This window comes from Mugil cephalus, chromosome 9, assembly GCF_022458985.1.
Source record: "Mugil cephalus isolate CIBA_MC_2020 chromosome 9, CIBA_Mcephalus_1.1, whole genome shotgun sequence".
Classification (NCBI taxonomy): domain Eukaryota; kingdom Metazoa; phylum Chordata; class Actinopteri; order Mugiliformes; family Mugilidae; genus Mugil; species Mugil cephalus.
The window spans coordinates 18,036,689-18,064,507 of NC_061778.1; the positions used below are offsets into that span (position 1 = coordinate 18,036,689).

A 27,819-nucleotide genomic window follows, 5' to 3' on the forward strand; every position below is an offset into this window, starting at 1 on the left:
AGAGCTCTGACCTAGAGATCCTAGAGAAAATGTGGACAGATCTGAAACATTTTTGCAAAAAATAGACAAAAAATATTAGGTCCATGGTATGTAAAGATGATAGATACCTGTGCAAAAAATGAAATTGTAATCATATCAAATATTTTCAAAAAAGCCAACCATTTTATGAGCTATTCATTAAGAAGACCAATGTGGTAATGCGTAGAATGTATACATAAACTTTCACAGTTAACAACAGTTTACCATCACTCTACTATATCTCATTTCCACAGTTTTGCCTGATTTTGAAAAGCAACACTAACCCTTACCGCAAGTTGGATCAAATGACATAGCGGGTTTTGTAATTCCTAACACTTTGTTCACCCCTTTTCAGTGAATGCATCACATATATTGGTACTTTACAAACTGAATGAAGCTGTCGGTAGAAGCATCCACATCATAAATGACTTAAAATCCCTCTTACAGTGAACAACAACCAGTTCAACAAACTACATACACTGCTTCAAATCTGTAAATGATTTCCTTTTGTGTGCGGATCAAGTGGGGGTGGGATTTTTTATCCTCAGCCAGTTAGTAGAGAATGATAACATTCAGTCATGGGTCATCCTGGGATACAGATGTGGACATGGACACTGTGTTTCCTCTTGAGCTGCATGGGTCAAGTGGTGGCTGGGCCGTAAGTATCTGATGGGATAATAGAATTTCCTTCATTTTATGTGGCAAATTTATACTACTATGCATAAATCATGGGCTAAGATTTCCTCTATTTCAAATGTAGTAAGGTAACTGTTGTATGTATGAATGAATCTGTCTGTTTATAGGCAGTACATGGTGGCCATTCCTGCTGTTCTTGAAGCTGGAGCTGAGACTAAGTTCTGTGCGAGTCTCCTGCAGCCCAGCGAGACTCTGGTCATGACTGTCACTTTGATGTCCGAGCAGCAGAACACAACCCTGTTCACTAAGTCATCCAGTAAAAAGTTTCACATCTGCTCTCAGTTTAAGGTCAGCTCCTAATATGGGCTTTGATTTATTTATTTATTTTCAATAAACACTTTTTGTGTTCATTTGAATAGGTTCAGTTCAGTGTGTAGGATTTAGCACAGATGAAATATAGCGTTGATAATAATGGTTTCATTTGTATAACTACCTGTAAGTGTGACTCATTGAGTGTTCACAGAAATGAAGCAGCAGTTCTCCCACAGGGTCCATCATGACTCTACAGTAACCCACAAAGTACAAAACAAACACTGGCTAAGAAGAGCTTGGGTGTTTTTACACCCCTAGCTTTGGGTGTACACAAAAACATAAAAATACAAGCATGACCAAGGCAACTGTTCGACAGAGCACAAAAAATGTGAAAAGGAGTACTGAGGAGAGCTATTTAACTGCAGTTGGCAACCTCACTACTAGATGTGTCAAAATCATGTAAACTGGATCTTTTAGTTGGAAAACATGACTGGATTTTACAACATTTGTCTTTTTTCACAGGCCCCTTTAGTGCAAAATGAAGAGGTGCAGGAGTTTAAAGTGGAGGTGAGAGGAGGAACATTTCACTCAAGAGAAGTCAGGAAAGTCATGATCAAAGTCTATAAACCAATGACATTTGTCCAAACTGATAAACCAATCTACCTCCCCGGGCAAACAGGTAACCTTGAGCTGATGATCTATGGTTATGTAAATGCTTACTATGTAAATCAGTAAAGAGATTGATTTCCACTACTAAAAACAAGCACAGCAGCAAGCAAGACAGGGGTTTTAACATTACTGTACATGAGATGTAAAATGTTTCTGAATTTATCTTAAAGTTCATTTTAGAGTCATCACACTGGACACCAAATTCCGACCTACTAACCAGGTGGTGAGTGTTTGAACAGCCTTTATTTCCTTTAGAATACCATAAAACAGTATTAGTTATTTATGTAACAATAGTGCTGCTTATAATTTGTGCACCAGTGAAATATGGTACACAAAAGCCAGTGGAGTCAAACAGGACATAATATGTCCATAGTCTTACAGCTCTTTCTGCAAGCTCAATAATACAACTAACCATTGTGAGGTAAAACTTTGTAATTGTTTTCATACTGTTTTATTATTTTTTGCAGTACAATACCATCGCCCTCATGGTAAGAAAGACTCAGTTTCTTTTATAAATTCATTACATATAGACAGTAAGGTAGCATGCATATATACAGCGATCAGGCACCTGTTAATGGACAGGATATAATAGGCAGTAAGTGAACATTTTGTCCTCAAACTTGATGTGTTAGAAGCAAGAACAAAATGTGTGTGGAATAAGGAACAGAGATGGCTAAAGCTCATTGATGCATGAATGGAGCGAAGGCTGGCCCATGTGGTTCCATCCAACAGATGAGTGACTGGAGCTCAAATTGCTGAAGAAACTGGTTATAATAGGAAGGTGTCAGAATACATAGTGCATGGCAGTTTGTAGCTGAGACCACAGACCAGTCCACCATGAAAAGCACCAGCAAAGGGCACGTGAGCATCAGAACTGGATTATGGAGCAATGGAAGAAGGTGGTCTGGTCTGATTAACTATGTTTTCTTTTACATTATGTAGATGACTGGGTACGGTTAACTGGGGAACACATGGGGATCATTGGGCAATGATCTGCTGGGAAGCCTGGGATCTTGCTGCAGTCCCGAAGCCAGACGCACAGTCGTCCATATGAACCCAGGTCTTCAAAGCAATTCCTATGACACACTCCGTCTGCAGTCCAAAGACCTCACGTTCCCCAGGAGTACAGATGGCACCGCTGACCTTTACCTCCCTCTTCGCTCCTCCACCGCCAAATTCAGCCAGGCATCCCCAGTGCTTCTTCTGAAGTTCAGGGGAATCTCAGGCCTTCCTCCGGGTAGCTCAGGGGATACAGACAGCACTAGCAGTGGCCGCCTGGAAGACACGGATGGACCCAACACTCCATCAAACTCCATAGCCAACACCACAGTCAAAAACAAAATAAAAGCAGCACAAAAAGACAAATACGACCAGAAACTATGTTGATTGGTTCAAGGCACAGAAAAAAAGAGCAAGGCAATCTGAAAGAGTGGCAGCATTTCACTCTTTCACATTTCTGAATGTGAAAAAATAATGGAAATGGAAATGGTATTCCCTGATGACTGTGGCCTCTTTCGGCAGGATAATGGCCTCCAAATTCCCCAGATCTCAGTCCAATCGAGCATGTATGGGATGTGCTGGATAAACAAATCCGATCTATTGGAGGCCCCACGTCAAAAATTACAGGACCTGCTAACATTTTGATGCCAGATACTGCAGTCTACCCTCAGAGGTCAAGAGGCTTAATACATGCTTCAATCGTTGAGGGCTTTTTTGTCAGCTAATGGAGGCCTAACACAATATTAGGAAGGTGGTAATAATGCTACGCCTGATTGGTGTATAGATGTGTGTGTGCGTCCTAATTGCATATTCCTTCTATTTATTCTATTTAATAGGATCCTAACAACACAATTGGACAATGGCTCAATGAAACATCCAATGGTAAAATACTGCAGCTTTCCTACTCCTTGAACTCTGAGGCCAAAGAGGGAGATTACCAAGTCATTGTGTCAGTGGGTGAGGATAAAATAAATCACTATTTGAAGGTTGAAAAATATGGTAAGTTTGGGTTCTTTTCAAAATTCAAGTTTTGTTCATTTATAGTGAAGTTTTAACACTAACATGACAAAAGTAAATGCTAACATGAATATTTTGTCCCCAGTTTTGCCCAAATTTGATGTGAAAATAAATGGAAGTGAACAAGTAAGCATTGGGCAGGAAGAAATCGATGCTGAAATATGTGCAAAGTAAGTAAACATCTTTCTTGACCAAGGACAAATTGCACTCTCAAAGTCTGAATTTTGTTCTTGTTTTCATTTTATTAGGTACACTTTTGGACAGCCTGTCCCAGGAAGTGTTACAGTTGAGATGTGCCGACCTCTTCGCAAGGATGTGTATAGTGAACGTGTTACTCTAGATGAGATAATTGCCCCATGCCACACAGAGACAAAGCAGGTACAAAACATCAACATCATATGAACACGCAATAAAACGCGATGTTGCACTGTAGATAGGTATGTCATATATAGAGATAAATGCCATTACTAAACCAAGAAACTCACTTAGAACAATCAAAAGCCTCCTCATTCACTGCAGCTGCACACTAGTGGCTCATACGTTGAATCCAGCAGAAGCATCCATGTGGGACACAGCCTTTCCTGGTTGGGTCAGGCTTGCTAGAAATGGGATCAAAACGTTAACGTTATTACTAGATATGACACAAAGTAAAAGTTATGCTTCAACAGCCTTGGGCACCAACCCAATTAGCTTTTCTCTTTTCTACTCTAATCATGTTTCACGCTGTTTCTTATCTTTTCATCGTTGTGCTTTAAAGGCAGACGAGACAGGCTGTACCACTTTTACCTTCAAGATGTCAACTTTTATTAAAATTGACCCAAGGGAAGTGCAAAACAAATTAGAAGTCACTGCCGAAGTGGAAGAGGAAGGGACAGGCAAGTCCGCTTTTTTTGTTGTTGCCTTTTTTTTCACAAACAAAATGTGTGTATTAAAACTATTTTATCTATTCAAGTAATATGACATTTGTATTGTTGTAACATGGAGGTGTTTGCTCCTCAGAGATTTCATACTTAGCACAAGAAGACATAAAATTTTCATATGTTCTTGGAAAGCTGTCTTTCATTGACACACCCAAGATTTACACCAAAGGTTCAAATGTGGAAGGAAAAGTAAGTGCAAAATGTTGTCTTCATTATTTCTATGTCGTGTAATACCCAGGTCAGGTCAAATCATGTGCATTACTGGTATATCATTGTACTTTCAACAGGTTAAAGCCATTCACTACAATAATACACCCATTCCTGACATACCAGTGTACCTGTTTGAGGGTGAAAGGTGGTCGCCACGTTTGCTACAGAATCTCACAACTGACAGCAGCGGTGTCGCCACATTCACATTAAGCACAGATGACTTCAGCGGAGATGTTAAACTTCATGTAAGTGAAAAGGCTCACTAAAACTGTAACATTTGTCAGTCACACCACAACACTTAAAAGCCCAAAAGCTAAACCTTAATAAGTTTTCAGTAGCATCATTTTGGCCTCGTCTGTAAAACCTGAGCTCATTTTCCAAAGTTTTCTTCTACATCAATGACCATTTAATCATAAATATTGCTTCTATCTACAATTTAGATAAGTAAAAAACCATCACTGAAGTATCCCAAATACAGAACTGCTTTCTACGAGAGTGGAGTTCACACTCTGTCGCTGTCCGAACCCTCCTCTCCTCTTGCTAAAACTGTCAGCTCCCTGGAGGTGAAGAAGCAGGATGAACCACTTCCATGTGACACAGAAGTGGACATCTCTGTCCAATACACTATAGTGGGAGAAGCTCAGGGCTCTGTGGATGTGATGTATCTGGTGAGTTGTTTCTTTATTTCTCGACTGTTTGCTAGTTCTAACTTCTCTTCAGAGAAAATCAACAGTGGATAGTGGATTTATTGTCACTTAACAAAACTGTTTGGTCAGATCCATCTGGTTTTTCTTTATTTCAACTGAGCTACCATATTTTTGTGTCTCTCTCAAACCCCTCAGGCCTTGTCCAGAGGAGCTATTATCACACAAGATGTTAAACAGATTCAAGTGAATGCTGAAGCAGGTGTGTAAATTCTGACTTTAATCAAGAATTTAGTGAATGGTATTGTTTGAACATTGTTATTGATTTGTAGAATCATGTGTGAATGAGGGTTGGTAAAAGAAAAACAGAAATCTATTTATTATTTTTTGTTGTTGTTGTTGTTGTTGTTGCAGTGAATGAGGGCGAGGTGTCCTTTAAGCTCAGAGTGTCTCCAGAGATGGCACCAGAAGTCCAACTTGTTGCGTACTCTGTTCTCCCCAGTGACAATGTGATCGCCCACCATGCTGACTTCTCCACTGAGAAATGCTTCAGTAATAAGGTCAGTGATAGAAGAAAGGTAATCTGTGTGCATTTTTTTCCTTCTACTTTCTTTCAGACAGACAGTGCCAACTGTGCAAGAACAAGAGACGATGCAAAGACAAACAATACAATAAAGACAGTGCAAAACACTTGGGTGTTAGTGCACGTCTATTTGGTATTTTCAGCAAGATCACAAGTTGTACTCTTGCACTGCTAAAATCTAGTTGGTGTGACATGTGTGTCAGGTGTCGCTGGAGTTCTCACCCTCTTCAGCTGTCCCAGGAGAGGAGATCACCATGCAGATAACAGCCCAGCCAGACTCTCTGTGCGGTGTGAGTGCCATTGACCAGAGTGTCCTCATTGAAGAGCCAGGAAAGACTCTGGATGCAGACAAGGTAACTGCTGCTGTCAATCACTTGTGGATGGATACATCCTTTGCTTTGATATATCCTAACTCAGAAGTTACTCTTATTTCCTCCTCCTATTCCCTATAAATTTCTCTTTGAGGTTTTACAACCTATTTTTCCAGTCATGAGATATTCACTGAGCAACAACAAATGGCAATTTCTATCTTTGAACCATATTTGTATTTTCAGATATTTGCCTTGCTGCCTATTGAAAAAGAATCCGAAGTACCACATGAAATTCAAGATCCTACAGAATGTTTGCATGTGAGACCAAGGAGATACATTATGCCATATCCAAGTGGAATAAAAGACTATGTCCATGCAATCTTTGAGGTATTTATTACACAACAATTCATCCAAAACCTAAATACATACAAAAATATAGTCTAATAACTTTTCTGCATCCCTATTAACATGTTGGTCGACATGTTGTCTGATTATCCAGAATGTAGGACTTAAGATGGCAACAAACATGTTAATCCGAATGCCTGCATGCGTTGAGTACAAAGGAGAGAAATACCTTCATAGCCGCTATGGTGGGTGTTATTTTTCTATTTTTCTATTTGAAAATGAAATCAGTGTTTGTGTTATTGCTGTTTATTGTTTGCATCTGATTAAATCCTTACTGGTTTCGTTTCAGTTAACCGTCACATTTATGGACCAACTACAGACAGAACGAGAAGCTCTGTCAGGAGAGTTTTAACATCCCCCGCTGTTGCTCCTCCGCCAGTGGAGACAGTCCGCACGTTTTTCCCTGAGACTTGGATATGGAACCTTATTGAAGTTGGGTGAGCGTCTCTTACAAAGTGATTTCATGGTCATGTTTGAGAATGTGTTGTATTAGTTCAAATGACAGTCATAAATATAATGAAGTAACTTTATCACTGAGACTCTGAGTATTAAATACATGTATGTAGTTAAGAAAAAGTATGGGATTCTCTCCAAATATTTTTCTATGACATAAGGTTTTTGTCACAATTGTGCCATTTATTAATGAGGAAATATGATTAGCTACATGTTAACACTCAATTCTTTCTTCGATTAGTCCGTGTTAAGTCCTAACCCTAACATAAATGTGTTTGTGTGTATCTTCTGATCCAGAGAGTCTGGAAGAAAGGATGTGCCCCTCACCGTACCAGACACCATCACCACCTGGGAGACAGAGACTTTTTGTTTGTCCCCTCAGGGTTTTGGTTTGGCTCCTCGTAAAGAGATCACCGTCTTCCAGCCCTTCTTCCTTGAGCTCTCCCTGCCCTACTCCATTGTCCGTGGAGAACAGTTTGAACTGAAGGCAACTGTCTTCAACTACCTGACCAGCTGCCTCATGGTAAGGATGATTTTGTACAAACTGCAGTGTTCCTGGACCTTAGTTTATCTGCAGCATGGTGTAACTAAGTTTTGCTTTAGATTCACTTATATTATTTTATTTGTTATATATGTTTCCCTATTTCTTAAATAATCTCTCAATCAGAGTAATTTTACCTGAGTTGGTCCGTACTTGTTATAATGATTACTCTCAATATATGTAAGTGGACAGAAATGTGTTTGTGGTTCATTACAAACAAATTTATTAGAAACAAGTCAATAACTTTATAATTAACTATTGCTAAAGATGACTCAAAGTGAAAGTTATGCTTCAATGGGCTTGGACAGCATCTTCGGACGCGGTGGCGGTATTGCTGTCATCCACAGAAAGGACATAATCCAGTAAACACACTATCCATCCTGGCAGCCTCCTCTTTTGAACACATTGTGTACAGTATAAACTCCCTCTCCCTCCCTCCCTGCTGTCATTTACCGCCCACCCAAATCAAACCTCTCTGACCTCCTCAACCAGCTAAGTGCCATCTCCCCATTCATCATCCTCCTCTGTGACTTCAACATCCACATCGACAAACCCAACTGCTACTGCATTTCTGGACGTTCTGGACTGCTCCATCTTCATACAACACATTAAGTTTCCAAAACACAACCACAGCCACATACTTGACCTACTCCCACATCATCCAATCTGGGTCCAGCAACCCTAAAACACTATTCACCACTATCACCTCCCTTCTGAAACCTTGTGACAACACTGCTTCATCCTTCACATCCGACAACTGCCTACCTTCCTTACATTCTTCCAAGCCAAAATAGACTCCATCCACAACAGCCTCCACATGTCGGCCACATCACTGGCACAGCACTCACCTGGATCAAATCCTACCTGTCCGACCAACAACAGTTCATACACATAAACAGTCACAAGGTGTCCCCCAAGGCTCGGTGCTCAGCCCTCTCCTGTTCATCATCTACATCCTTCCCCTCTGCAATATCATCCGTCACTATGGTCTCAAATTTCACTGCTACACTGACAACATTCAACCATATATCCTCAGCAAATCCATCACCTCCTCCACACTCTACACCTTCTTAACCTGCCTCTGAAATAAAAGCATGAATGCAAACCAACTACCTCCAAATGAACTGTGAAAAATCCGACCTCATGATCATGTGCCCCAAACCTCTCACCCAGTCCACCCAAGACTTCTGTCTCACTGGAAATTCATCCCTGACTTCCTCTTGCCACACCCGGAACCTTCATCTTCGATACCCACCCTTGAACAGCACATCAAACAGGTCACAAAAACAGCCTTCCTCCACCTAAGAAACATTGTCCATCTCTGGGTCATCTCTCTCCCCTGCAGCTGAAATGCTCATCCATGCTTTCATCACCTCCAGACTGGACTACTGCAGTAGCCTCCTCTATGGTTTACCCTCTAAACTCCTCAGTAAACTCCAGATCATCCAAAACTCCACCGCCCATCACCTCACCCATACCTGTTCACGTGACCACATCATCCCCATTGTCCAACAACATCTCCACTAGCTGCATGTAAAACACACCCACAAAGCCCTCCAACACCAGGCCCATCCCCTCCTCACAGATCTGCTTCAGCTCCCATCCCCCCTTGTGCAGCCTCTGATCCCCCTTCCTATGATAACTTGAGTTGTAGTAGGCTTTTGTCGCTGTTTACTGTGGCTCTTTACACCAGCTTACAAGAACTCAGTGAAAACTGTAATAAAACCAAAATACAAAAATCACCATTTTTCTCTCCAACATGCATTTCTCTTCAGTGTAAATAGATATGAATTAAATGTTTTGATTACAAACACGTCAAAAATAAATTAAATTACTTTTTAATATAAATAATATTTTTTAAGACTTTCTAAGCTCCCAGCTATGAAATTATTTACTTATGACATTGTCTCAGTGGCATTTACAGTGTGGGTGGCATATGATGAACACAGATACTCGCGCAGATTCAACTAGCTCCCTGTTCGACTAGCAGGAACTAAAGTCTGAACCTAAACCTACAACTTCCTGGGCAAGATAACCACATATCACAGTAAAAGTTACTTCATAATAAAAGCATATTCAAATGTATGCCTTAAGGCTACCAGTGGAGACCAGTTAATGGTTACCTATTCCAGTAGTCATGGCAAAATCTTCTAAGGAGCAGCACATTTTCTTTTTAACATTGTGTCTCTGAAAGATTACAGCATATTTAAAACAATAGTGTATTTCTGCAGTTATAAAATATTGTCTATCTATATTTCTTATCTTTAACAGCTCACTGTGACTCCTGCACTTTCACTGGATTACACCCTCACTCCTCTCTCTGGTGACCTGTACACATCCTGTTTGTGTGGCAATGAGCGTAAGACTCTCAGCTGGACCATGATCCCTTTAACCTTAGGTAAAGAACAAGCCTTTATATAGAGTGCTGCTATACGTGTTACACGTTATACCATAACCTAAATGAGAAAATTTGGTTTCTGCACAAGATCAAGCAGCTCGGTGCTCCTTTATAAAATTTATTTATTTCCAAACTTGCTGTTTTCTCTACTAATACAATCTTGCAAATGTGTCTCTCAACTCTTCACATTGATTTTCACTTTTATGTCAGACACTTTCTCTGCATTAATGCTCATCTAGACAAAACAAAAACAAAAATACAGCAGTCTGAAAAATGTCAGTGGATTTCATACAGTGGTGTTTTGATCTTTTTAGGGGTTGTGAATGTGACTGTCACTGCAGAGGCTTTGGTATCCCACATCTCATGTGAAAATGAGATTGTCACTGTACCAGAGAGAGGTCGCATTGATGTGGTCACAAAGTCTCTGATAATAAAGGTGAGTTCCAAGATTTTGAATTTAAAAAAACAATAATAATAATTTCTGTGCATACGTTTTTACTGATAAAGCTGAGAAATAAAAAATTATTAACATTGTTTCTCATATTATTTCCAGGCTGAGGGAACTGAGATGACAAAGACGTACAACTGGCTACTCTGTCCAAAAGGTCTGTATAGTTGACACCAGTCAGAGTCTGTCTAACATCTGAGAGACAAATACTATAAAATAGGAAGAGTCCATGAAGCCTCATATTTTCTCTCTGTAACATGGTTGTTTCTGTCTGTACACAGGAGACACTTTGACTGAAGCGACAGAGATTCAGCTCCCTGAGAATGTGATTGATGGATCTGCTCGTGCTTCAGTGTCAGTCCTGGGTAAATTGATTAATTTATTTGAACTCAACTGAATTGTTTTTGTGATGGAAATTACATGGAATAAATCTGAGCTTTTGTCTAAGTTTTTATAACACGCAATATAGATGGTACATATTCTCTTCATTCTCATCACTTTTTGGAGAGGGACAATGATATCATTATTCTTTAATCACTCAGATAACCAAAAAACAATCGTGAAAAACACCACTGAAACGAGGAAAGAGTCCTTGACAAACTAGTTATGTGAACTGAAACACGGAATGTATATTTACCTGCAGAGATCCTGCCATGTGTCCCTATCTTTTTCGTATTTTGTTTTTTAGGGATGTTTCTGAGCTGCAGACTGAGGCCAGTATGTGTATGTGTTTAAGAGTGTGTCTATAATCTATTATTTACTGATCAGGTATACAGTATGTAGTGCTTTGTTTTTATGAATTTATATAGAGATGTAGATCTGTGAATTGGTTTCAGAAATTTTTAAGATCGTCTTAATAGATGGATAGATAATAATACATTTTAGCAGTGGCGTTTTTGACTTTCTGGTAGGACTTTCTGGTAGGGCATGCAAATCTTATAATGCAAACTAAGAAATATCACAATCAATATCCTCACAACAAAAACACAATAGCAAGTGAGAGAGGGCACCGCAGCAACTGACAACAAACAAGTGACGACAAAACTGAATAATGAATAATGCCATCATCACACATACAATGGCAATCTGACGCCAAATATTAACATATCAATAGTGCCACCAAATGGCAGTGTTCAAGATCTCACACTATATCAAATACTCAAGATCGAAACTATAACGTGACAACAATAAAAAACACAATGCACAACTCATGGTGTGAACAGCACACATCCAATACACAGCAATCAATATACAAAGTCATCACACACAATGTGCCACTGCCTAACAGCCATTTCAGCTCCACAGACAGGTAAACGGCCCAATGAGGTTGTGTCCCCCACACACAGCCACACACATATCACCAATTGCACATTACACAAATTAGTAATAATTTAAACAATATTTAAACCACATTATACATTCCATTCAGATTAAAATAAATAAGACTCACTGACCGCCTTTCTGAGTTCCTGATTACCAAGATTTTTCTTAAGCCACTCCTGGTTGAATGTCCTAGTTTTGTCTTTTTGTTCTTGAGAAATGATCAAATCCTCTGGTTGATGTGGTCCCAAACCTTTTATCTCTAACTTCTTCTAAAATGGTAAAGTCCTGAATCTCACATTAGCCAGGTAGTCAGCTCAATTCATCATGCAGTGAATAAATTAAATGTGATTTAGTTACCGGTATGTTATTTTACTACGTTAGACGAGCTAGCGAGACCTGTGCAGTCCCTGTCCCTTGCTTCCAATCAGCCGATGAGAAGCATCTGGGGCCCTGAACTTCAGGCCCCACTGCCCAAAGTGTGCGCTGTAAACATCCATGCACGCGCATCAGTTCACCAGTCCACAATACTTCTGTGCCCCACTGAGGGGAAGCAGAGACAGAGCATCAGACACAACAAACTATTCATGCACAACTACACTACAAAGAGTGTCTACGGAGGAAATTGCATTAGTCAAATGCAGACATTTCATTGGGGACCAAGTTTATTACTTATTAACTTACTCCTGAATTTCTTTTAACACATTCTTTTAGTTGATCCATACAAAAGTGAATTTGGGTTGGGTTAGTTATGGCCCTCAGTCTCGGTAATTCAGTTCATTTGTGCAGGTGACATCCTTGCAAGGGCCCTGAAGAACCCGGAAGGACTGCTACAGATGCCATATGGATGTGGAGAGCAGAACATGGCACTCTTGGCCCCCAGCATCTACATCCTCCAATATCTGAAAGACACACAGCAGCTGACACCAACTATCAAAGAAGTGGCTACCTACTTCCTCACCAGAGGTGAGTTTTATAATGCAACTGAGAGAAAGGTAATTCACAATGCCCAGTGATCAATTGGTGTCTCGATATGAGGTGGTGGTGTCTGAGGTAGGATGATTCCTGGTTTGTCTGGTCAGGGGCATTTGTTTCACATCAATTCAATGACATGAACAAATTAACGTAGATCATAAACGTAACAGAAACACTACCAAATCTGAACATTTATGTATCCTCTGTGCCCTAATCACAAGACTTCTCTCACTTTTCTCGTGTTCATCAGTTACAGTTTCTCTTGTTATGCAGGCTATCAGAGACAGCTAAACTACAAAGACATCCACGGTGCCTACAGCACATTTGTGGGAGGAGTCGGGAACACATGGTGAGAACATCACTAATAAATCTCCCTCCAGGAGCTAGAGAAATGTGATTCACTCCTTCTTAGAGTGATAGTTTAAACATTTCTTTACTCCTGTAGATAAAGATAGTATTAGCACCTTAATCACTCAGATCACAGACAAAACAAACTTGTATATTTCCAGTACAATGATTTTAAAGTGAAGCTGCAGATGTAGGAAATGTTCAGTTTTCATGAGCAGAAATCTCTATCGTGTATTGTCTGATGATGATTTAGCATTCTGCCTTCATATAGACATGTAGTAACATAGCAACAGCTTAACTCAGCACTTCTTCAGTGAATGTTGCCACAGGCACCCAGTTCCTAATAATAAATAATAAAATACAGACTAATACAAGACTTTCAGCAGTGAATCATAAATTCAGTCACCATTCATTCGGTGAAAGATGTGCCCTGATCAATAACCAAGATATTTCGAATGAGCATTTACAGTGTACAACAAATTTCTTCAAAGAGTGGGACAGGCAGGGAGCCATATCATTCAGCCACTTTTTTAAAAGGTGGGGGGACTGATTTCCTCTACCGCAGGTTCACCATTCCAGACACACATGCTTGCTGCAACAGTGGTGGGAGAGTCAGCATTTGGTCAGAGCACCTTAATATCATCAAGAGTCTTTCAGGGGTTAGCTGTGCGTTACATATTGTGCTGTAAAGATGGAAGATGTCCTTTTGATAATTCTTAAGCTTGGAACAGGCCCTCAGCAAAGCTCAGAGAAGGTCATGCAAGGTCCCTCTGCAAATGTAAAATTTTTACTTTAACGGTTCATTTAAATACTACACAATGAATTCCTTTATTTGTGCATTTCCATGGACCAACAGCTGCAACACCATAACTTATACAGTCCTCTAGCATTGCCAAATTGGCAAACCGTTCAGCATCAGCTGGTGTTTTAAAGATGCTGACTGTGTTGTATAGTCCTGGAATATACATACGGTAGGACAGTGGAAGGCGAATAGCACTTTTCAGACAAACATGTTCAATTGTACTGGTAAAACTGACTTAACTGTAATTCATCTTTGGCAAATATCTTTCCAATTTTTTTTTTGCCCTCCTTTAGGCTGACTGCTTTTGTCCTGAGAGCTTTTACCAAAGCTCAGTCTTTCATCTACATTGATCCAGAAATCCTGATACAGTCTAAGACGTGGCTCAACCTTAAGCAACAGGAAAATGGTTGTTTCAGAAAATCAGGAAAACTTTTCAACAATGCAATAAAGGTACCCTGATAGTGTCTTTACAGTTTGTAAAGTATAAAAGTGTTGATTTTCATTTAGATCAGCAGTGCTATGTAGGACTCAAAAGTATTAAAATATTTTCACAAAAAATTGAAAAATGTGACACTAAACAATGCTGAAAGTAGTTTTCAGGTGATGATAATGTGTTTATGATGCTTTCTCTCTACAGGGTGGTGTGTCTGATGAAGTGACTCTCAGTGCGTATATCACTGCTGCCTTTTTGGAAATGAATATGTCTGCAAGCGTGAGTACATTGAAATATACGTTTTCAATTCTTTATTTCCGAATCTGTTTATTGTTTCATATTATTGCCCTCGTTGTGGTTTACGTTTATTCAACGGTAATATCACTAAATATAGTACTCTTGTGTGGAAGAAGTATGTGCACTGTTGGCCTAGAAAGTAAGTACCTAGTACCTTTTCTTTTGTCTGCATTTGTCCTCATAGTTCAACACCACAGGATGTCAACATTGTATGAGATTGATGTCATTATAGTCTTGCAGCTGAATGTTTTCTTACTTTAGTGTGTGTCAACCCCCCCTGGAACCTAGTTTGTTGACCTTTATCGAGTGAATATTGAGTGAATAAAGGACTGAGAAGATGTGGAAGAATGGACAGAAGAAGAGAGGCAGGTGGTGCTAGTAGGAACTGGTGGAGTGAGTGTAACCTCACTCAGGGTTAAGGGACTCCAGAGGGTTTCTGTGTAGGACTCTGGGAGTCCATGACAGTAAAGGTATCCCAGTGTAGGAGCCGAGTCAAAGATAGGGCACACTGTGATGGAACGAAAGTACAGCTCAGCCCATTTTGTGAGCATTTACAAGATATATGTGAGACCATCACCATGGCCCAGAGTCAGGTCACCATGCCCCCTGGTGCGGGAGCGTATCAGGTACCCAGCCCAGAGAGCCAACGCTGCCACGTGGCACGCCACAGTCCCCAGTGTTCCAGGTGGGCAACAGCAAGCACCACCGGACTGCCAAGACCACGAGCACCGCCCAAGCAAGCGATACTTAAAGATCGTATTAAGAGGCATTCTGAATGACATTGGATTGTATTAGGTCTTGTTGCAGACGATGAAGGCTGTAACTTTACTTAACTCAATAAAAGCAGCGCTGCTCTGAAGTGACATTCTATCTTGTGTTTTTTAATCTGTTAAAGGATCCTGTGGTGAACAAGAGCCTGTCGTGTCTCAGAGAGTCCATCACTTCCCTTACTAACACCTACACTACAGCTCTGATGGCATACGTCTTCACCCTGGCAGGAGACATGGAGACCCGCTCTCACCTTCTGCAACATCTAGACAAGATTGCAGTAAAACAAGGTGAATCCTCCTCCTCCTCATGGAAAACATTCAGCCTTTGCTACTGTGAGTGTCTCACATTCATTGTGTCCGTTTCTAGATGGATTTATCTACTGGACCCAGACAGCAACAGAATTTTCACCCTCTCTTTCTGTGGAGATCAGCTCCTATGTGCTTATGGCCAAACTGGGTGCCTCCCCTACAGCTGAAGACGTGGGATACACCTCCAGCATCATCAAGTGGCTGATAGGGCAGCAGAACGAAGAAGGAGGTTTTGAATCTACACAGGTACTGCAGAGATTCAAGTATCTTAAAATCTAAATTTATCCAAAAACCTTAGATATCAACTTTCTTGTGGTGTCAGTTGTTAAGTACTCAATACCATATGGTGTAAATATTGTTTTCAGTTACATATTACATGTAAAGTAAACTATGATGAAAATGCACCTGTGACAGGTGTCACAGAGGCACAAGATCGACAAGAGGTTCACTTGTTTAATTACAGTGGAGTTGGTCAGAACAGGCAAAGGTTCAGCACTTGTGAGGCAAACAGAACAACCAGACAATTTGGTGAAGGACAGGTTGCAGGTGTGAAAAATCCAGGGGACTAGTCCTGAAGCCAGCAAGGTGGAAACTCCACCCAAAAATGGAAACACACATAGATTGCTGATTGGTTAAAAAAAAATAAAATGCCTCGCAGCCACAAATAACCAGGAATTAGGAAGGCACAGGCAGAAGGGTGAGGTGATTCACCAGGAGACAGGCAGACAAAGAAGGTTAGTCGGAGTTAGGCAGAAACGTGCTGGAAAGCCTCACATGGCTAAGAACAATCTGGTAAAGGAGTGAGTGTGGAGCTATTGTGTTTATACTGGGGTTGATTGCAGATATAGGTGTGATGATTAGCTGAGTGAAAGCAGGTGTGGTGTCGGCAGAAGCAGCGGAAAAGTACTGAAGGGTGAGCGCCAAAGTAACACACTAAAAAACATTTCAATCATATAACTGCTTAGGAACAAATAACATCAGTGAAAATGAGAGAGAATGAGTCCTGTAGCTCCTACAGCAGGTGTTGTGTTGAACTGTCTCCACGCAAGACTAGCCTCAGGGTCATTGCAGAGGTCCTGCTTAAAGAAACACATACAAACACAAACACATAAAAAGGTTGAAGCGAAAGAGCAATATAGTCAAAGTGGAGTGTGGACGCTAGTCACAACTCCCAATATAGTCTGGACACTTATTAGTGGAACCCTCCTTTCAAAAATATTCATTATATTTATACCCCATGTATAAATGTGACTTGTGGGTCTCTGTCATCTGTACTAATAAAGATGACAGAGAAAACACAAAGCTCCCAAATAAGGCACCTGTAGGGTATTTCGAACTCAGTTATAGTCTTTGTCTACTTGGTCGTTGTTTATAACTGTGAGATTAACTATTTCTGTAACAACTGCAATAATGTACTTATGTTAATCATGTAATTGTACATGAATTAGAATTTACTGACTTTAGCATTGGAGTAAACTCAAATGTCTGGGTACAGCGCTGTACTGGGCATTCAAGATTAACAGTCAATTTTTACATCAAACATAACATTACACACAAAGTTAATCACTTTTTCTCACCAAACAATATGTTCTCATCAGTGAAAATCAGCCTGTAGTTCTCAGGATGACTGCCCAGTACTGTAAATATATAACACATTTAACTTTACAAAGAGTATAATTAACGCTACTTTTATTGAAATTCCACCAACACCAGAATTTTAACTCTTCAGCGTTTGCTGTGTACATTTACACTATTGGTAATAGTTTGTATTGTATGTGTGTGTGTGTGTGTGCATTGTAGGACACAGTGGTGGCTCTTCAGGCTCTGGCTCTCTACTCCACCCTGTTGTTCAGTCCTGGGGGTTCAAGCACAGTGACAGTGCAGGGCCCCAGTGACCAGCTGACATTTGATGTCAATCCAAACAACAAACTGCTCTACCAGGAGAAGACACTGCGGGATGTGAGAGGAAAGTACAGCGTGGAGGTGAAGGGCACTGCATGTGCTGCAGCACAGGTCAGTGACTTTAGTGTATCCTGTGAAAAAAGTTTTAAAAAATCTTTGCGTAAGTTAAATATATTTTGTTTTACATTTCATATATCTATATGTATTTTTTGCTGCCAATGAAAGTGCACAAATTAAGAATTTGTATTTGTTCGATCATGTTTTGTTCCTTGTTCTATTCCTGACCTTGTGTACTATCACGACTATTGAGCCTTCTTTGGTTATCTGTGTCTCAGATATCTCTTCACTACAACATCCCAACTCCTGCTGATGTCACCACTCTCAGTGTAGAAGTGAAACCACAGGCCAACTGTACTCGCACAGCTAAAAGACCAAAGCTCACTCTGAAGCTCAAGTGTCTGTAAGTTATCAACGAGCAGGTTACAGATATGATAGAGGAATGTTGCATCTGTCACTGTGTATCAAAAGTTAGTGGGTGGACCATAAATTGTAAAAAAAAAAAAAAAAAAACAGTCAATGGGATGTACATATGAGAATTGTGGTTGTTATTGCTACACAATGAAAAGCATCTATGTATAAGTAACGTCACATTTTCATTATTTCATTACAGGTATACTGGAGAGGAGAGCAGTTCAGACATGGTGATCCTGGACATCAAAATTCTCTCTGGGTTCATCCATACCTCAAGGTCTCTGAAGAGGGTAAGTTAATTACAGAAATTTGTTTATATTTGTTGTTGCTGAATGACCTGACTGAATGTCATCCTCACAGCTCAAAACTGCCCAGCTGGTGAATCTTGTTGAACAAAAGGAAGATCATATCCTGGTTTACTTCCAAGAGGTGAGAAGAATCCACAGTGAAAAATGCTAGATGAGGATTTATTTTAAATTGTTAATGATTGCGTTGTTGTTTTTCTGTCGTGTTCAGTTACCAAAGGACGTGCCCGTCACCCACAGCTTACTGCTCAGACAGGAGGTTCCAGTGGAGAACCTGAAGGCAGCTGTGGTCAAGATTTATGACTACTACGAGCCAAGTAAGTAGATGAGTAGATCTCCACCAAGTGTACTATAAAGGAATTGTAGATTTAAATGTGTTGTACATGCAAAAATGACTCACTACTTATCTTGTCTTTGTTTTTTTCAGGTGACCAGGCTGAAACAGAATATATCTACCCATGTGCTACAGGTAACAACTGTACGAACATACAAGAACACAATGTGTAATTTTTTTCCCCCCACAAAAATAAGGATTAAGAGATTTTTCTTAAAACTAAAGCATTTTATTAAATTAAAATTAAGACAACATATGCTGTAATATAGGCCAAAAATATTAAGTAAGTTATTCATTTTATTCTTTCTTTTGCAGCTTGAAGAGAAGACTTCACTGAATCAAGTACAACATATGCGTGTACTCATATTGTCTATCGCTATGTCTTTTTGTGTAACATTTAACACCAACAATTTTACATGTACAGTGGATATACACAGTGTGAACAAAATAAATATCAAACTGAAATAAATCCTGTCATTTATTTTAAGACTAGAAATCTATGCAGTACTGGAAACCAAATATGGAAATAATATGTAGAAGAACTATACCTACTGTCACTGTACAATCTGTCCTAACTGGGTATGTTCAGAATCAAATACTCATCCAGCTCATTCACTCAGCGGCGATTCCCTGTCAGATAAATCCCAGCTGTTTTCATAGGATTTTTTTGGTTACTTTCTACTACAAGATCCATAAAGAGCTCAAAAAGTTTCAACCAGATCTGTTTACTCAAAGATGAGGCTACAGGCGTTTGACACACCACTGAGAACAGTGAGGGCAGCCATCACCAAGTGGGGAAGAGTCACATTATAAGGCGTATCCAGTATAGACCGGTCAGGGCTCCCAGGAAAGTTAAGGTTATGATGTTTGCAGTTTGGTTTATTGCCCCGGTTAATGGGACCACTGACAGTGTATGAGGTTTCTCTGTCAAAGGTGAAGATATTGTCTGACAGAGGAGTTTAAGTGTGCTAAAGCTCGCTTGGAGATGACTCTCACCCAGTCGAAAGATCCAGTAGTAGGTGTGCAGCGCCCACAGTCAAAACAGGGAGGAAGTGGAATCCAAAAGACATAGTACAGAAAGCGCAGGCTGCTCTGAGGCATAGGGATATCATAAGGCATGTATGGAGGCCTGGGGTTTTGTGCAAGGAAAATTCATAGAAGCAGTATGAAGCAGCAAGAAGAAGCAGTAAGATGTACTAAGGCAGTGTCGCAAGCTATTCAAGGACAGTGGGTGAACTGGGATTGTAGAGAAAAGGAAGTTGCAGAGGAGACCATGGAGGCTAGCAGCATTTTATTTATGATAGGGGCTACTGATGAAGTCACAGAACCTAAAGGGGGCAGACTGGCGAGGATCAGGCATAGTGCAGGGCAGCTATGGGTAGGTGGAGCCTAGGAGCTGAGGGTCTACTTAAACAGGCAGCTGATTATCCCAGTGCAAAAAGTTAGCATCCAGCTGCGGCCGGACCTGCTGTTGTGGTCGTCAGTACGGAAAGGTAGTGTATTTTATTGAGCTTACTGTCCCGTGGGAAGACAGAGTTGAGGAGGCTAATGAGTGAAAGAGAGCTAGATATGCAGAGATGGCAGCAGAAGCTGAGCAACGAGGGTGGAGCACCTGTGTGCGGCTAGTGGAGGTGGGCTGCCATTGCCATTGCTCTTCTGTGCAAGCTGGACATTCACGGGAGAGAACAGAGGGTCGCAGTAAACAACATGTCCCTGGTATCAGAGCCAGCAAGTGAGTGGCTGTGGGTAAGGAGGAAACAAGCTAACTGGGGACTAAGGCTAAAGGTAAGGCTATCTGGTTTTAGTGGTTAGTAGTAGGGCTAAGCTAACCTCTCGGTTGAAAGTCACATGGTTTGGTGGATGCTAGTTGGTAGCTGACTGCTAGCCTGCTGGTCGGTTTTTCACTTGGACTGGGCCTCTAAATGTGTTTTGCCTCAGATCTTGGCACAAGGGATTGTAACTTCTTATCCTGTGTAATAATGAATCAAGAACAACATGTCCTTTCAAAACTGGCCAGATTGACAAACAAAAAATGGTTGAGGAGGCTGTAAAAATACCAACAACCATAATAAAGGAGCAGTAGCTTTTTCTGGTGGGAACTAGTTGCTTCCTATGAGTGTTCATTTGTCTCAGCTGTGGAGCTGGGTCGGAAGCCACAAGTAGTCGAAATATCCAGATTTGTAGGATAAAAAACGTATGCTTTAGCATTGCTAAACAATAGAGAAACACAAGCCCACACTCCAACAAACCTTATGGAACAATGTTGGCTGAGGAAAAAAACTATAAAATGCATTCAGCAAAAGCAACTCATCACGTCACCAAAAGAAGATCATATCCACTGTGAAACTGGCTGATATTCCTGAGCTAACTTCAGTAATTCATTGGCTTGTCTTATAGACCCCATCCTGACTAAATTTCTTTAAGGAGGTTTTTCCATTAATTAATACCTCCATGTTAAATCAGATAAACTTATCTTTGTTAACATGATATGTGCCCCACTCTTTTAAAACTGGTGTAATTAAACCTTGGCTGGGCTTAAGCATCCATTAGATATGCTGCTGTGGGCCTAGACTGCAGGAGGATTATGCACCTACTTCTCTTAAATGATGATTCCAGGTTCAAGGTCACTGAGGTAGAACTAAAGGGTTTGGTTGGCTGTCATTACTGCGGGAAAAAAGATCATAGTTTTGAGATAGCTTCCACGACATCCGGAACAACATACACCTACAACCCTGCACATCTCCCTCTTTTGGCATAAATGTCTGAAATGATCTTCAGTGTCAGGGGTTCAGTGTCAACCAACCCTGTGATACTCTTGATGGACTTGATGAAAGACAGAAACTGATGATGGAAATGCCTACCTGATTTTTTTTTTTTTTTTTTTTTTTTTTTGTAGAGTCATATGGGAGGAGTTACATTCCACCTGACTGAACATGTGGATGAAGTCCCTGACTGGCGCGCCCACTTATTTCAAGTGCCCAAGATAAAATGGGGTGTCCCAAACTAGGAGAAAACGCTTATGTACTTTATTTATTTCTTATTCCAAAAGTTGTGTTTGAGGAAATTATCTCTGCACAGGAGCTTGGAAATTGTCTATGTCTGCCGTAGTAATGAGGTGAAAGACTGTTTGAACAAGCAAATAAAACATCCAATGCTGGATAAAGGGCACTGTTGCAGAACCTGTTCACTGTATCACGTATGTGTCCCACTGATTTGGAAAAATAACAGCATTTACTAACACTCTGATATGATTTTAAAGATGTATGTTTCTAGACCCAAAATGGGATTTTAATTGTGGTCATCTTTACACACTACACTGCTTATACCTGGAAATCCACTAGAGGGGTCTGAATAATGAGTAAGTGTGTGTGGTTGGAGCAGGGGCAGGAGTCTGAATCAGCAGTTGTTTACTATGCTGACTCTGAAAATCATGCATTCAGTCATGATTCATTCTGGAATCCTAACGTGGACCCAGACACTCTGTGTCCTTCCACAGTCACTGCTGCAGACAAGTGAATGTTGTAGCCACTCCTCACATCATCACCATCACTTCGGCTCAGGTGAGCAGACAACTAAGGAGGCTTCATCCCAGCAAAGCAGCCATCCCAGATGGAGCATACCAACGATTACCCAGGAAGCCTGTGCTTCTGAGCCCCGGGAGCCCCTTGAGCTTGTACTTAACCTGAGCCTACACCTTAGGAGTGTCCCCTGCAGTGGGAGACGGCATGCATCATCCCTATCCCTAAGAAGCTACAACCAAGGGAAATGAACAACTATAGTTTGGTCGCCCTGACATCCCTGAGACTCCACTGGGTCATGTTTTTTGACTTTTCTTGTCTAGCCCCTGTTACTGAGAGACAAGCTAAGAGAGATGGGAGTGCACTCACAACTCACTTCCTGGACAGTGGACTATCTCACTGAGAGACCTTAGTATGTCAGGTTGAGTACAAGAATCTGATGAACAACAACCACCTTCGGCTCAATACAGCTAAACCCAAGGAAATGGAGTGGTAGTGGATTTCCAGAGGTCCAGGCCCCACCTGCAGCCTGTCACCGTCAATGGGGAGGTTATGTCTATTTCCTCAGGAGGCTATGGTTGTTTAATATCTGCTGGAAGCTACTAGACGTGTTCTACCAGACTATCATTGTCGTGATCTCTCCTACTCTGTGGTGTGCTTAAGAGGCAGCACTAAGGAGGAGGACACCTCGCCACTGGACCAACTGATACAGAAGGAGGGCTCTGTGGTGGGGGTGGAGCTGGTGTACCTGACATCAGTGGCAGATAACCACCTGAAGAGAAGACATAAAACATTAGCAGTTATTAAATAATAACAGCTAATAACAGTTCAAGAGGCAGGACCAGGATGAAAGTGCAAGAAGATACAGCCTTTTCCAACACCACAGCAGTCACACGAGTCCCACTATAGATGACACCGTTGCTTTGGGACAGACAAGCTTGCAAGATCTCAACATAACACACTACAAAGAAAATACACTCCAGACTGACTATACATGGGAACTAAATGAACAACATATTGTTGTTGGGGGAACTATTGCTACTGCTGGATGCAAAAGTCATTTTATTCTGTACATTGTGATAAAGTATCCTGTGTTCATCCCATAATCCCATCCCATCATTAGTTGTGTGTCATTTGCTACCGAATCAGAATCTAGAGAAGATAGACCTAACTGACGATACTGATTTCTAAGCACACTGTCAATTCACTGCTGCTGATTGTACTATATTACAGTAAGTTACAGGTAGATTGTGTTATTTTTCAGCCCATCTAACCCAAAAGAGTAATTGTGTGCAACAGATGCATGTACTCACCAGAGAGGGGCATCTCATCAGACTGTGTTACTGGACTTGTACTGGTACTGGCTCTGCTCAACTGTTGGTTACTCTGGCTGCTTGGAGGACTGTCCAAGACATGTTGTTGGCCTTATTAAAGGACAGATAGTAGTAATATTTAAACATAGACATCACATAGCTCAATGTGGGTATATTATAATTATTAACATAATTATATCCTCAGTAGCCATTGATATATTTTAAACTGTTCCTTTCTCAATATAATGCAGTACACCACCACTAAAACCCACTATGAAATCAGTGATGAACAAGGTGCAGTGTGTAGTCATCACCTTTTTCAAAACATCAACAAAAATGTAGAGAAGATTCTTTGAAGTATAATTCATAGTAGAACTGCTGTATTGGACTGCATTGATTAGTACAGGTGGACCTAATAAGTAGATTTTGACTATGCACATTTTTTTAATGTGAAAGTTTATTCTGTACAAACTGAAACACATACTTGTCTTTTTGAGCAGTGACAGACGGTTTGGCTTCAACTGGTCTCAGGACAGGAAGGAGGTCACTCTCCTGCAGGTAGCTCAGGTCCTCACCTCCTAAACATTGCAGATGCTCCAGCAAAGGCTCAGGGTCTCTCAGTTTAGGCACCGATTTGATGAAAGACAGAAGCGGACTCTCTGCATCCATGACTAGGAGGACTAGAAAGGATGAAAAATACTGTTACTGTCAGATTTTGGTAACACTTTCTATGAAGGTTGTATTTATAATGCCCTATGTCCGCGTTTATTGAATGCCATCAGATATTATTTTAATATCGTTTTTATTTATATTATTATTATTGTAGAAATGTCATTCTTTAGTCCATGACCCCTGACCTCTGACCCCACCCACCCACCTCCGTCCCCAGCTCCTCCCACTGTCGTAAAGCATTGACTGTATGTACTAGTCGTAAAGGGGCTTTTCTTTCCTTTCTCCGCTGAGTCCTCTCCAGGACAGGTAGGTTGTCTCTCTGTCCTGCTAGTGTTTTGTGAGCTAATGTCTTACTTTGCTTACATGAAGCACATCGTTTATATATTAATGCAATGGTTTTGAATGGTTTCAATCATTAAACGCAAGAATATGAAAACGATCTAATTTGTGAATTAAAACTAGCCGTGTCTTGTAACTTTCGTGTAGCTAGCTTAAGTCACCTACGGGTAATCTGCGGTGCCTGCACGATATGCGGTAACATATTGTCTCATTAGGCTGCTTTAAACAACAAAACGTGATCTGTTTATGTGTTTTCAATCAAACCCTTCTGCATAAAAAAAAACAAACCCAGCTAGAGCACTAAAGATTTGCCTCTGTTCTTGTAGTTGCTGTCAAACCATCTCCTGACCCCTGACCCTGAATCACCTCACCAACCCAAAGGCACTTTTAAGAGCCACATCTCTAGGACCACGCCGTACCACATTTGTGGCCTGTTTCACGTGTTTCATGTGTTTGTGTAATGTGCTCAGAGCATTGATAATCATTCTGATTATGTGTGTTGGTTTAAATGAAAATAAAGTGAACTAAATGCATTCCTTTTGTCTTTACTGTCCAGGCTCTCAATTCATTGTGCCTCATATTTGTTTATAATAGTCTTATATCCACAACACCTCATTTGCACTAATTTACCTAAAGCTGACAAATAACACCTATGATATTAACACTGTGCATATGGGGTAAAGAGGCCAGACTCAGGACTTAGTTCATTGCACCTTTTAATTACTCATAGTAACTTATGTCTGTAAATAATAGTGTCATATTCTTGTCACTTTACTTAGAGCTGACAAATAGCACTTATGATATTGCATAGCTGTTTATAACTGTGTGCTGTAGAGAGATGTATACATTATTATAACTTTATTACATATACTTATAGCTACAGATATAAAGGATTATTGTAGAAGTCAAAACTCATTATGCATCACTATGCACATTTAGTAAAGCAAAGTAGTTATGATGCATCATAACATTAACAAGTGACTAGGCAGATATTGACATATTTATAATGCACTATTCAGATTAAAATTATAATCATTCATAACCAGTTGTCATAATGCATCATGAAGTTGGTTATGACGACTTGTGAATATGTATAGATGTAATAATGACCATTATAATGCTTTATAGACACCTTATAAAACATTATGAGTGCATTCATAGGGCATTATAAATACAACCTTCATAGAAAGTGTTACCAATCTTTCAAACTCCAGATGACTCTGAGTCAACAATGCTATGCTTAAGTGAAATTACTCTTGTCCCACAAAGCTTGTACACATGCAAATGGTAATAATCTAGTTTCTGCTCAGGTTTCCAACATTCCATGCTTGTTTCACTTCATAAAATGCAAATGCTGGCACATAGGACACATCATGAGGTGTAACAATAAAGTATACATGCTGGTCCTGCATCACAAGCATGAGCTGAATCTGTCTGAATTCAAGTGCCTCACCTTGGTTTAAACACAGAAAGACCCTTTTTGTACTGAGTGGCTTTCCACTGCATCTCGGTAGCTGCTCAACATTGGGTTCTTTGACTAAGGTTTCTCCTACTGCGGAGCGCACTGCTTCACTGTACAGTTCAGCATGGAAAGGAGTGGAGTTCTTAACCACAAGTTTATGCCATGAAATCAACTCTCACCACTTATCTGCAGAGAGAAAATGATGAGTCATGAAATTTGCCAAAATCAAAATAAATGCTATTGGTTGTGAAAAAGTCGTCCTAAACTCTGTTAGCAGATCTCCCCTCAATAAACTAGAAGATTATCGTTAGCTTATCCTTTCCATATTTTTCAGTATTGTTTTGAATTTCATGTTGACCACTGACTAGTGTTGCACCAAAATGAAAATTTGAAAAACCTTGAAAAAGGCAGAGTAGGTCGCTCCTCCTATAGTTGTGAGAGGCGAGAGGAAGAGGAAGAGGAAGATGAAAATATTAGTTTTAAGACAGAGTAACTGATTGAAATAAACCATTACCAAATCTCAGTATCATTTATAAAACATTTGTTATCTCTTCCTTGGAATAAAATCCACTTAAAATGGCTTATTAGTGACACCTGCAAGTGGAGGAGTAGGAGCAGTCTGTGTGGAAAGAAGACTTTGACATTTTGACACATTCCATAAAATCCAGCTTCCTATACTAGCCAGAAGTCATGCCATTTCAAGACATGCAGTAAAAGTTATGGCCAAAAAACTAGTGAAAATGTAGAAGAGGGTTAATAATCGATTATTGTTCATTGTTGCAGCTCTAAACAAATGTTGTTCCTTTGTCTCTTGTCTAAAATAAAAAGTGGTTGGTCTGGCTGACTACGCCGGCCACACTTTTGTCATCGTAGTTAGCTAACATTTCAATTGACGACATGCTAGCGGATTGGTTTTGTCGAGTAAAGTCAGAGGCATGGTGGTAAATAAAGCTAATACTACTAAGCTTCAGTTTGATACTTCTGCCTTCGTCCTTCCTCCAACCTCTGTATTTTTAAAATACAGAAATAATCTGTAAAAATAAACTGTAAAATTCCATTATATTACTTTTTTTTTTTTTACAGTGTGATTATGTTGATTATGTACCTTTTTTGTGTTATTACCAGAGCTTTCAGAAGAGAACCTGAAGCCAGCTGTTGTTGAGAGAACATTCAGTCCTTTTACATAAAGCACAGCACCTCACATTTTTTTATTCACTACAGGAAACTGAAAATCGTCATTTGATTCTTTCTTTTACAGCTTGAAGAGCAGTCATCACTGATACCAGTAAAATGTAACAAAACCAATGTTACTAAAAAAATTTTTTTAAAAAAGTTTTTTGCTTTGTGTTTTTGTCCAACTATGAGAAACAAAGCTAATAAAAATCAACTTTGAAGTTATTCAATTAGACCAATAAGGTGATAATTATTTAAATTATAACCACCTCATGCCCTGAAATTCAATTGTACTGGCGTTACATCCAGTAACTACCATGTCCATGCTTTATGCTGCTAAACACATCCATCGTTTGGTTTGAGTCCATGTGGCCAGTAATTTCACTACGTTAAAAACAGCCTGCTATGGAACTGAAGAAGAAAACAAAAAGTTTCTTTTCCTTTCTTTCTTTTTTTTTTTTTTTTGTTATTTCTAAAAGTCACTAAGAAAAGTTTTTGTCATGTCAACCAGG

At 40.1% G+C, this 27,819-nt stretch overlaps 1 protein-coding gene across 4 annotated transcripts; it reads left to right on the forward strand.

Moving 5' to 3' along the window:
- Positions 1–596: 596 nt before the first annotated feature.
- On the forward strand, positions 597–19,299 carry LOC125014030 (alpha-2-macroglobulin-like). Of its 4 annotated transcripts, XM_047595038.1 has the most exons (36): positions 597–676; positions 822–1,002; positions 1,489–1,645; positions 1,806–1,858; positions 2,103–2,123; positions 3,471–3,633; positions 3,737–3,821; positions 3,900–4,029; positions 4,409–4,526; positions 4,651–4,760; positions 4,859–5,026; positions 5,222–5,449; positions 5,624–5,687; positions 5,840–5,985; positions 6,212–6,361; positions 6,563–6,706; positions 6,819–6,909; positions 7,014–7,161; positions 7,475–7,700; positions 9,990–10,116; positions 10,431–10,552; positions 10,670–10,721; positions 10,846–10,929; positions 12,674–12,850; positions 13,133–13,208; positions 14,303–14,459; positions 14,647–14,721; positions 15,635–15,797; positions 15,877–16,064; positions 17,619–17,831; positions 18,056–18,180; positions 18,391–18,481; positions 18,552–18,620; positions 18,708–18,813; positions 18,924–18,965; positions 19,146–19,299. In XM_047595038.1, exons 1-36 carry the CDS (start codon positions 597–599, stop codon positions 19,148–19,150), a joined length of 4,335 nt encoding a protein of 1,444 aa, XP_047450994.1. In that variant the 3' UTR covers positions 19,151–19,299. The 4 variants fall into 4 exon arrangements, with proteins under 4 accessions (XP_047450994.1, XP_047450995.1, XP_047450996.1 ...); XM_047595039.1 differs by lacking the exons at positions 18,924–18,965; positions 19,146–19,299 and having other exon boundaries at positions 18,391–18,468; XM_047595040.1 differs by lacking the exons at positions 597–676; positions 822–1,002 and having other exon boundaries at positions 1,514–3,385.
- Positions 19,300–27,819: the final 8,520 nt, after the last annotated feature.

What these genes read in the sequence shown, in the direction of transcription:
- LOC125014030 (XM_047595038.1), top strand. Translation starts at nt 597, where the DNA reads ATGGGTCATCCTGGGATACAGATGTGGACATGGACACTGTGTTTCCTC. An exon ending in GGTCAAGTGGTGGCTGGGCC is followed by an intron (nt 677 to 821) that starts GTAAGTATCTGA and finishes GTCTGTTTATAG; the next exon opens with GCAGTACATGGTGGCCATTC. An exon ending in GTTCAAATGTGGAAGGAAAA is followed by an intron (nt 4,761 to 4,858) that starts GTAAGTGCAAAA and finishes TACTTTCAACAG; the next exon opens with GTTAAAGCCATTCACTACAA.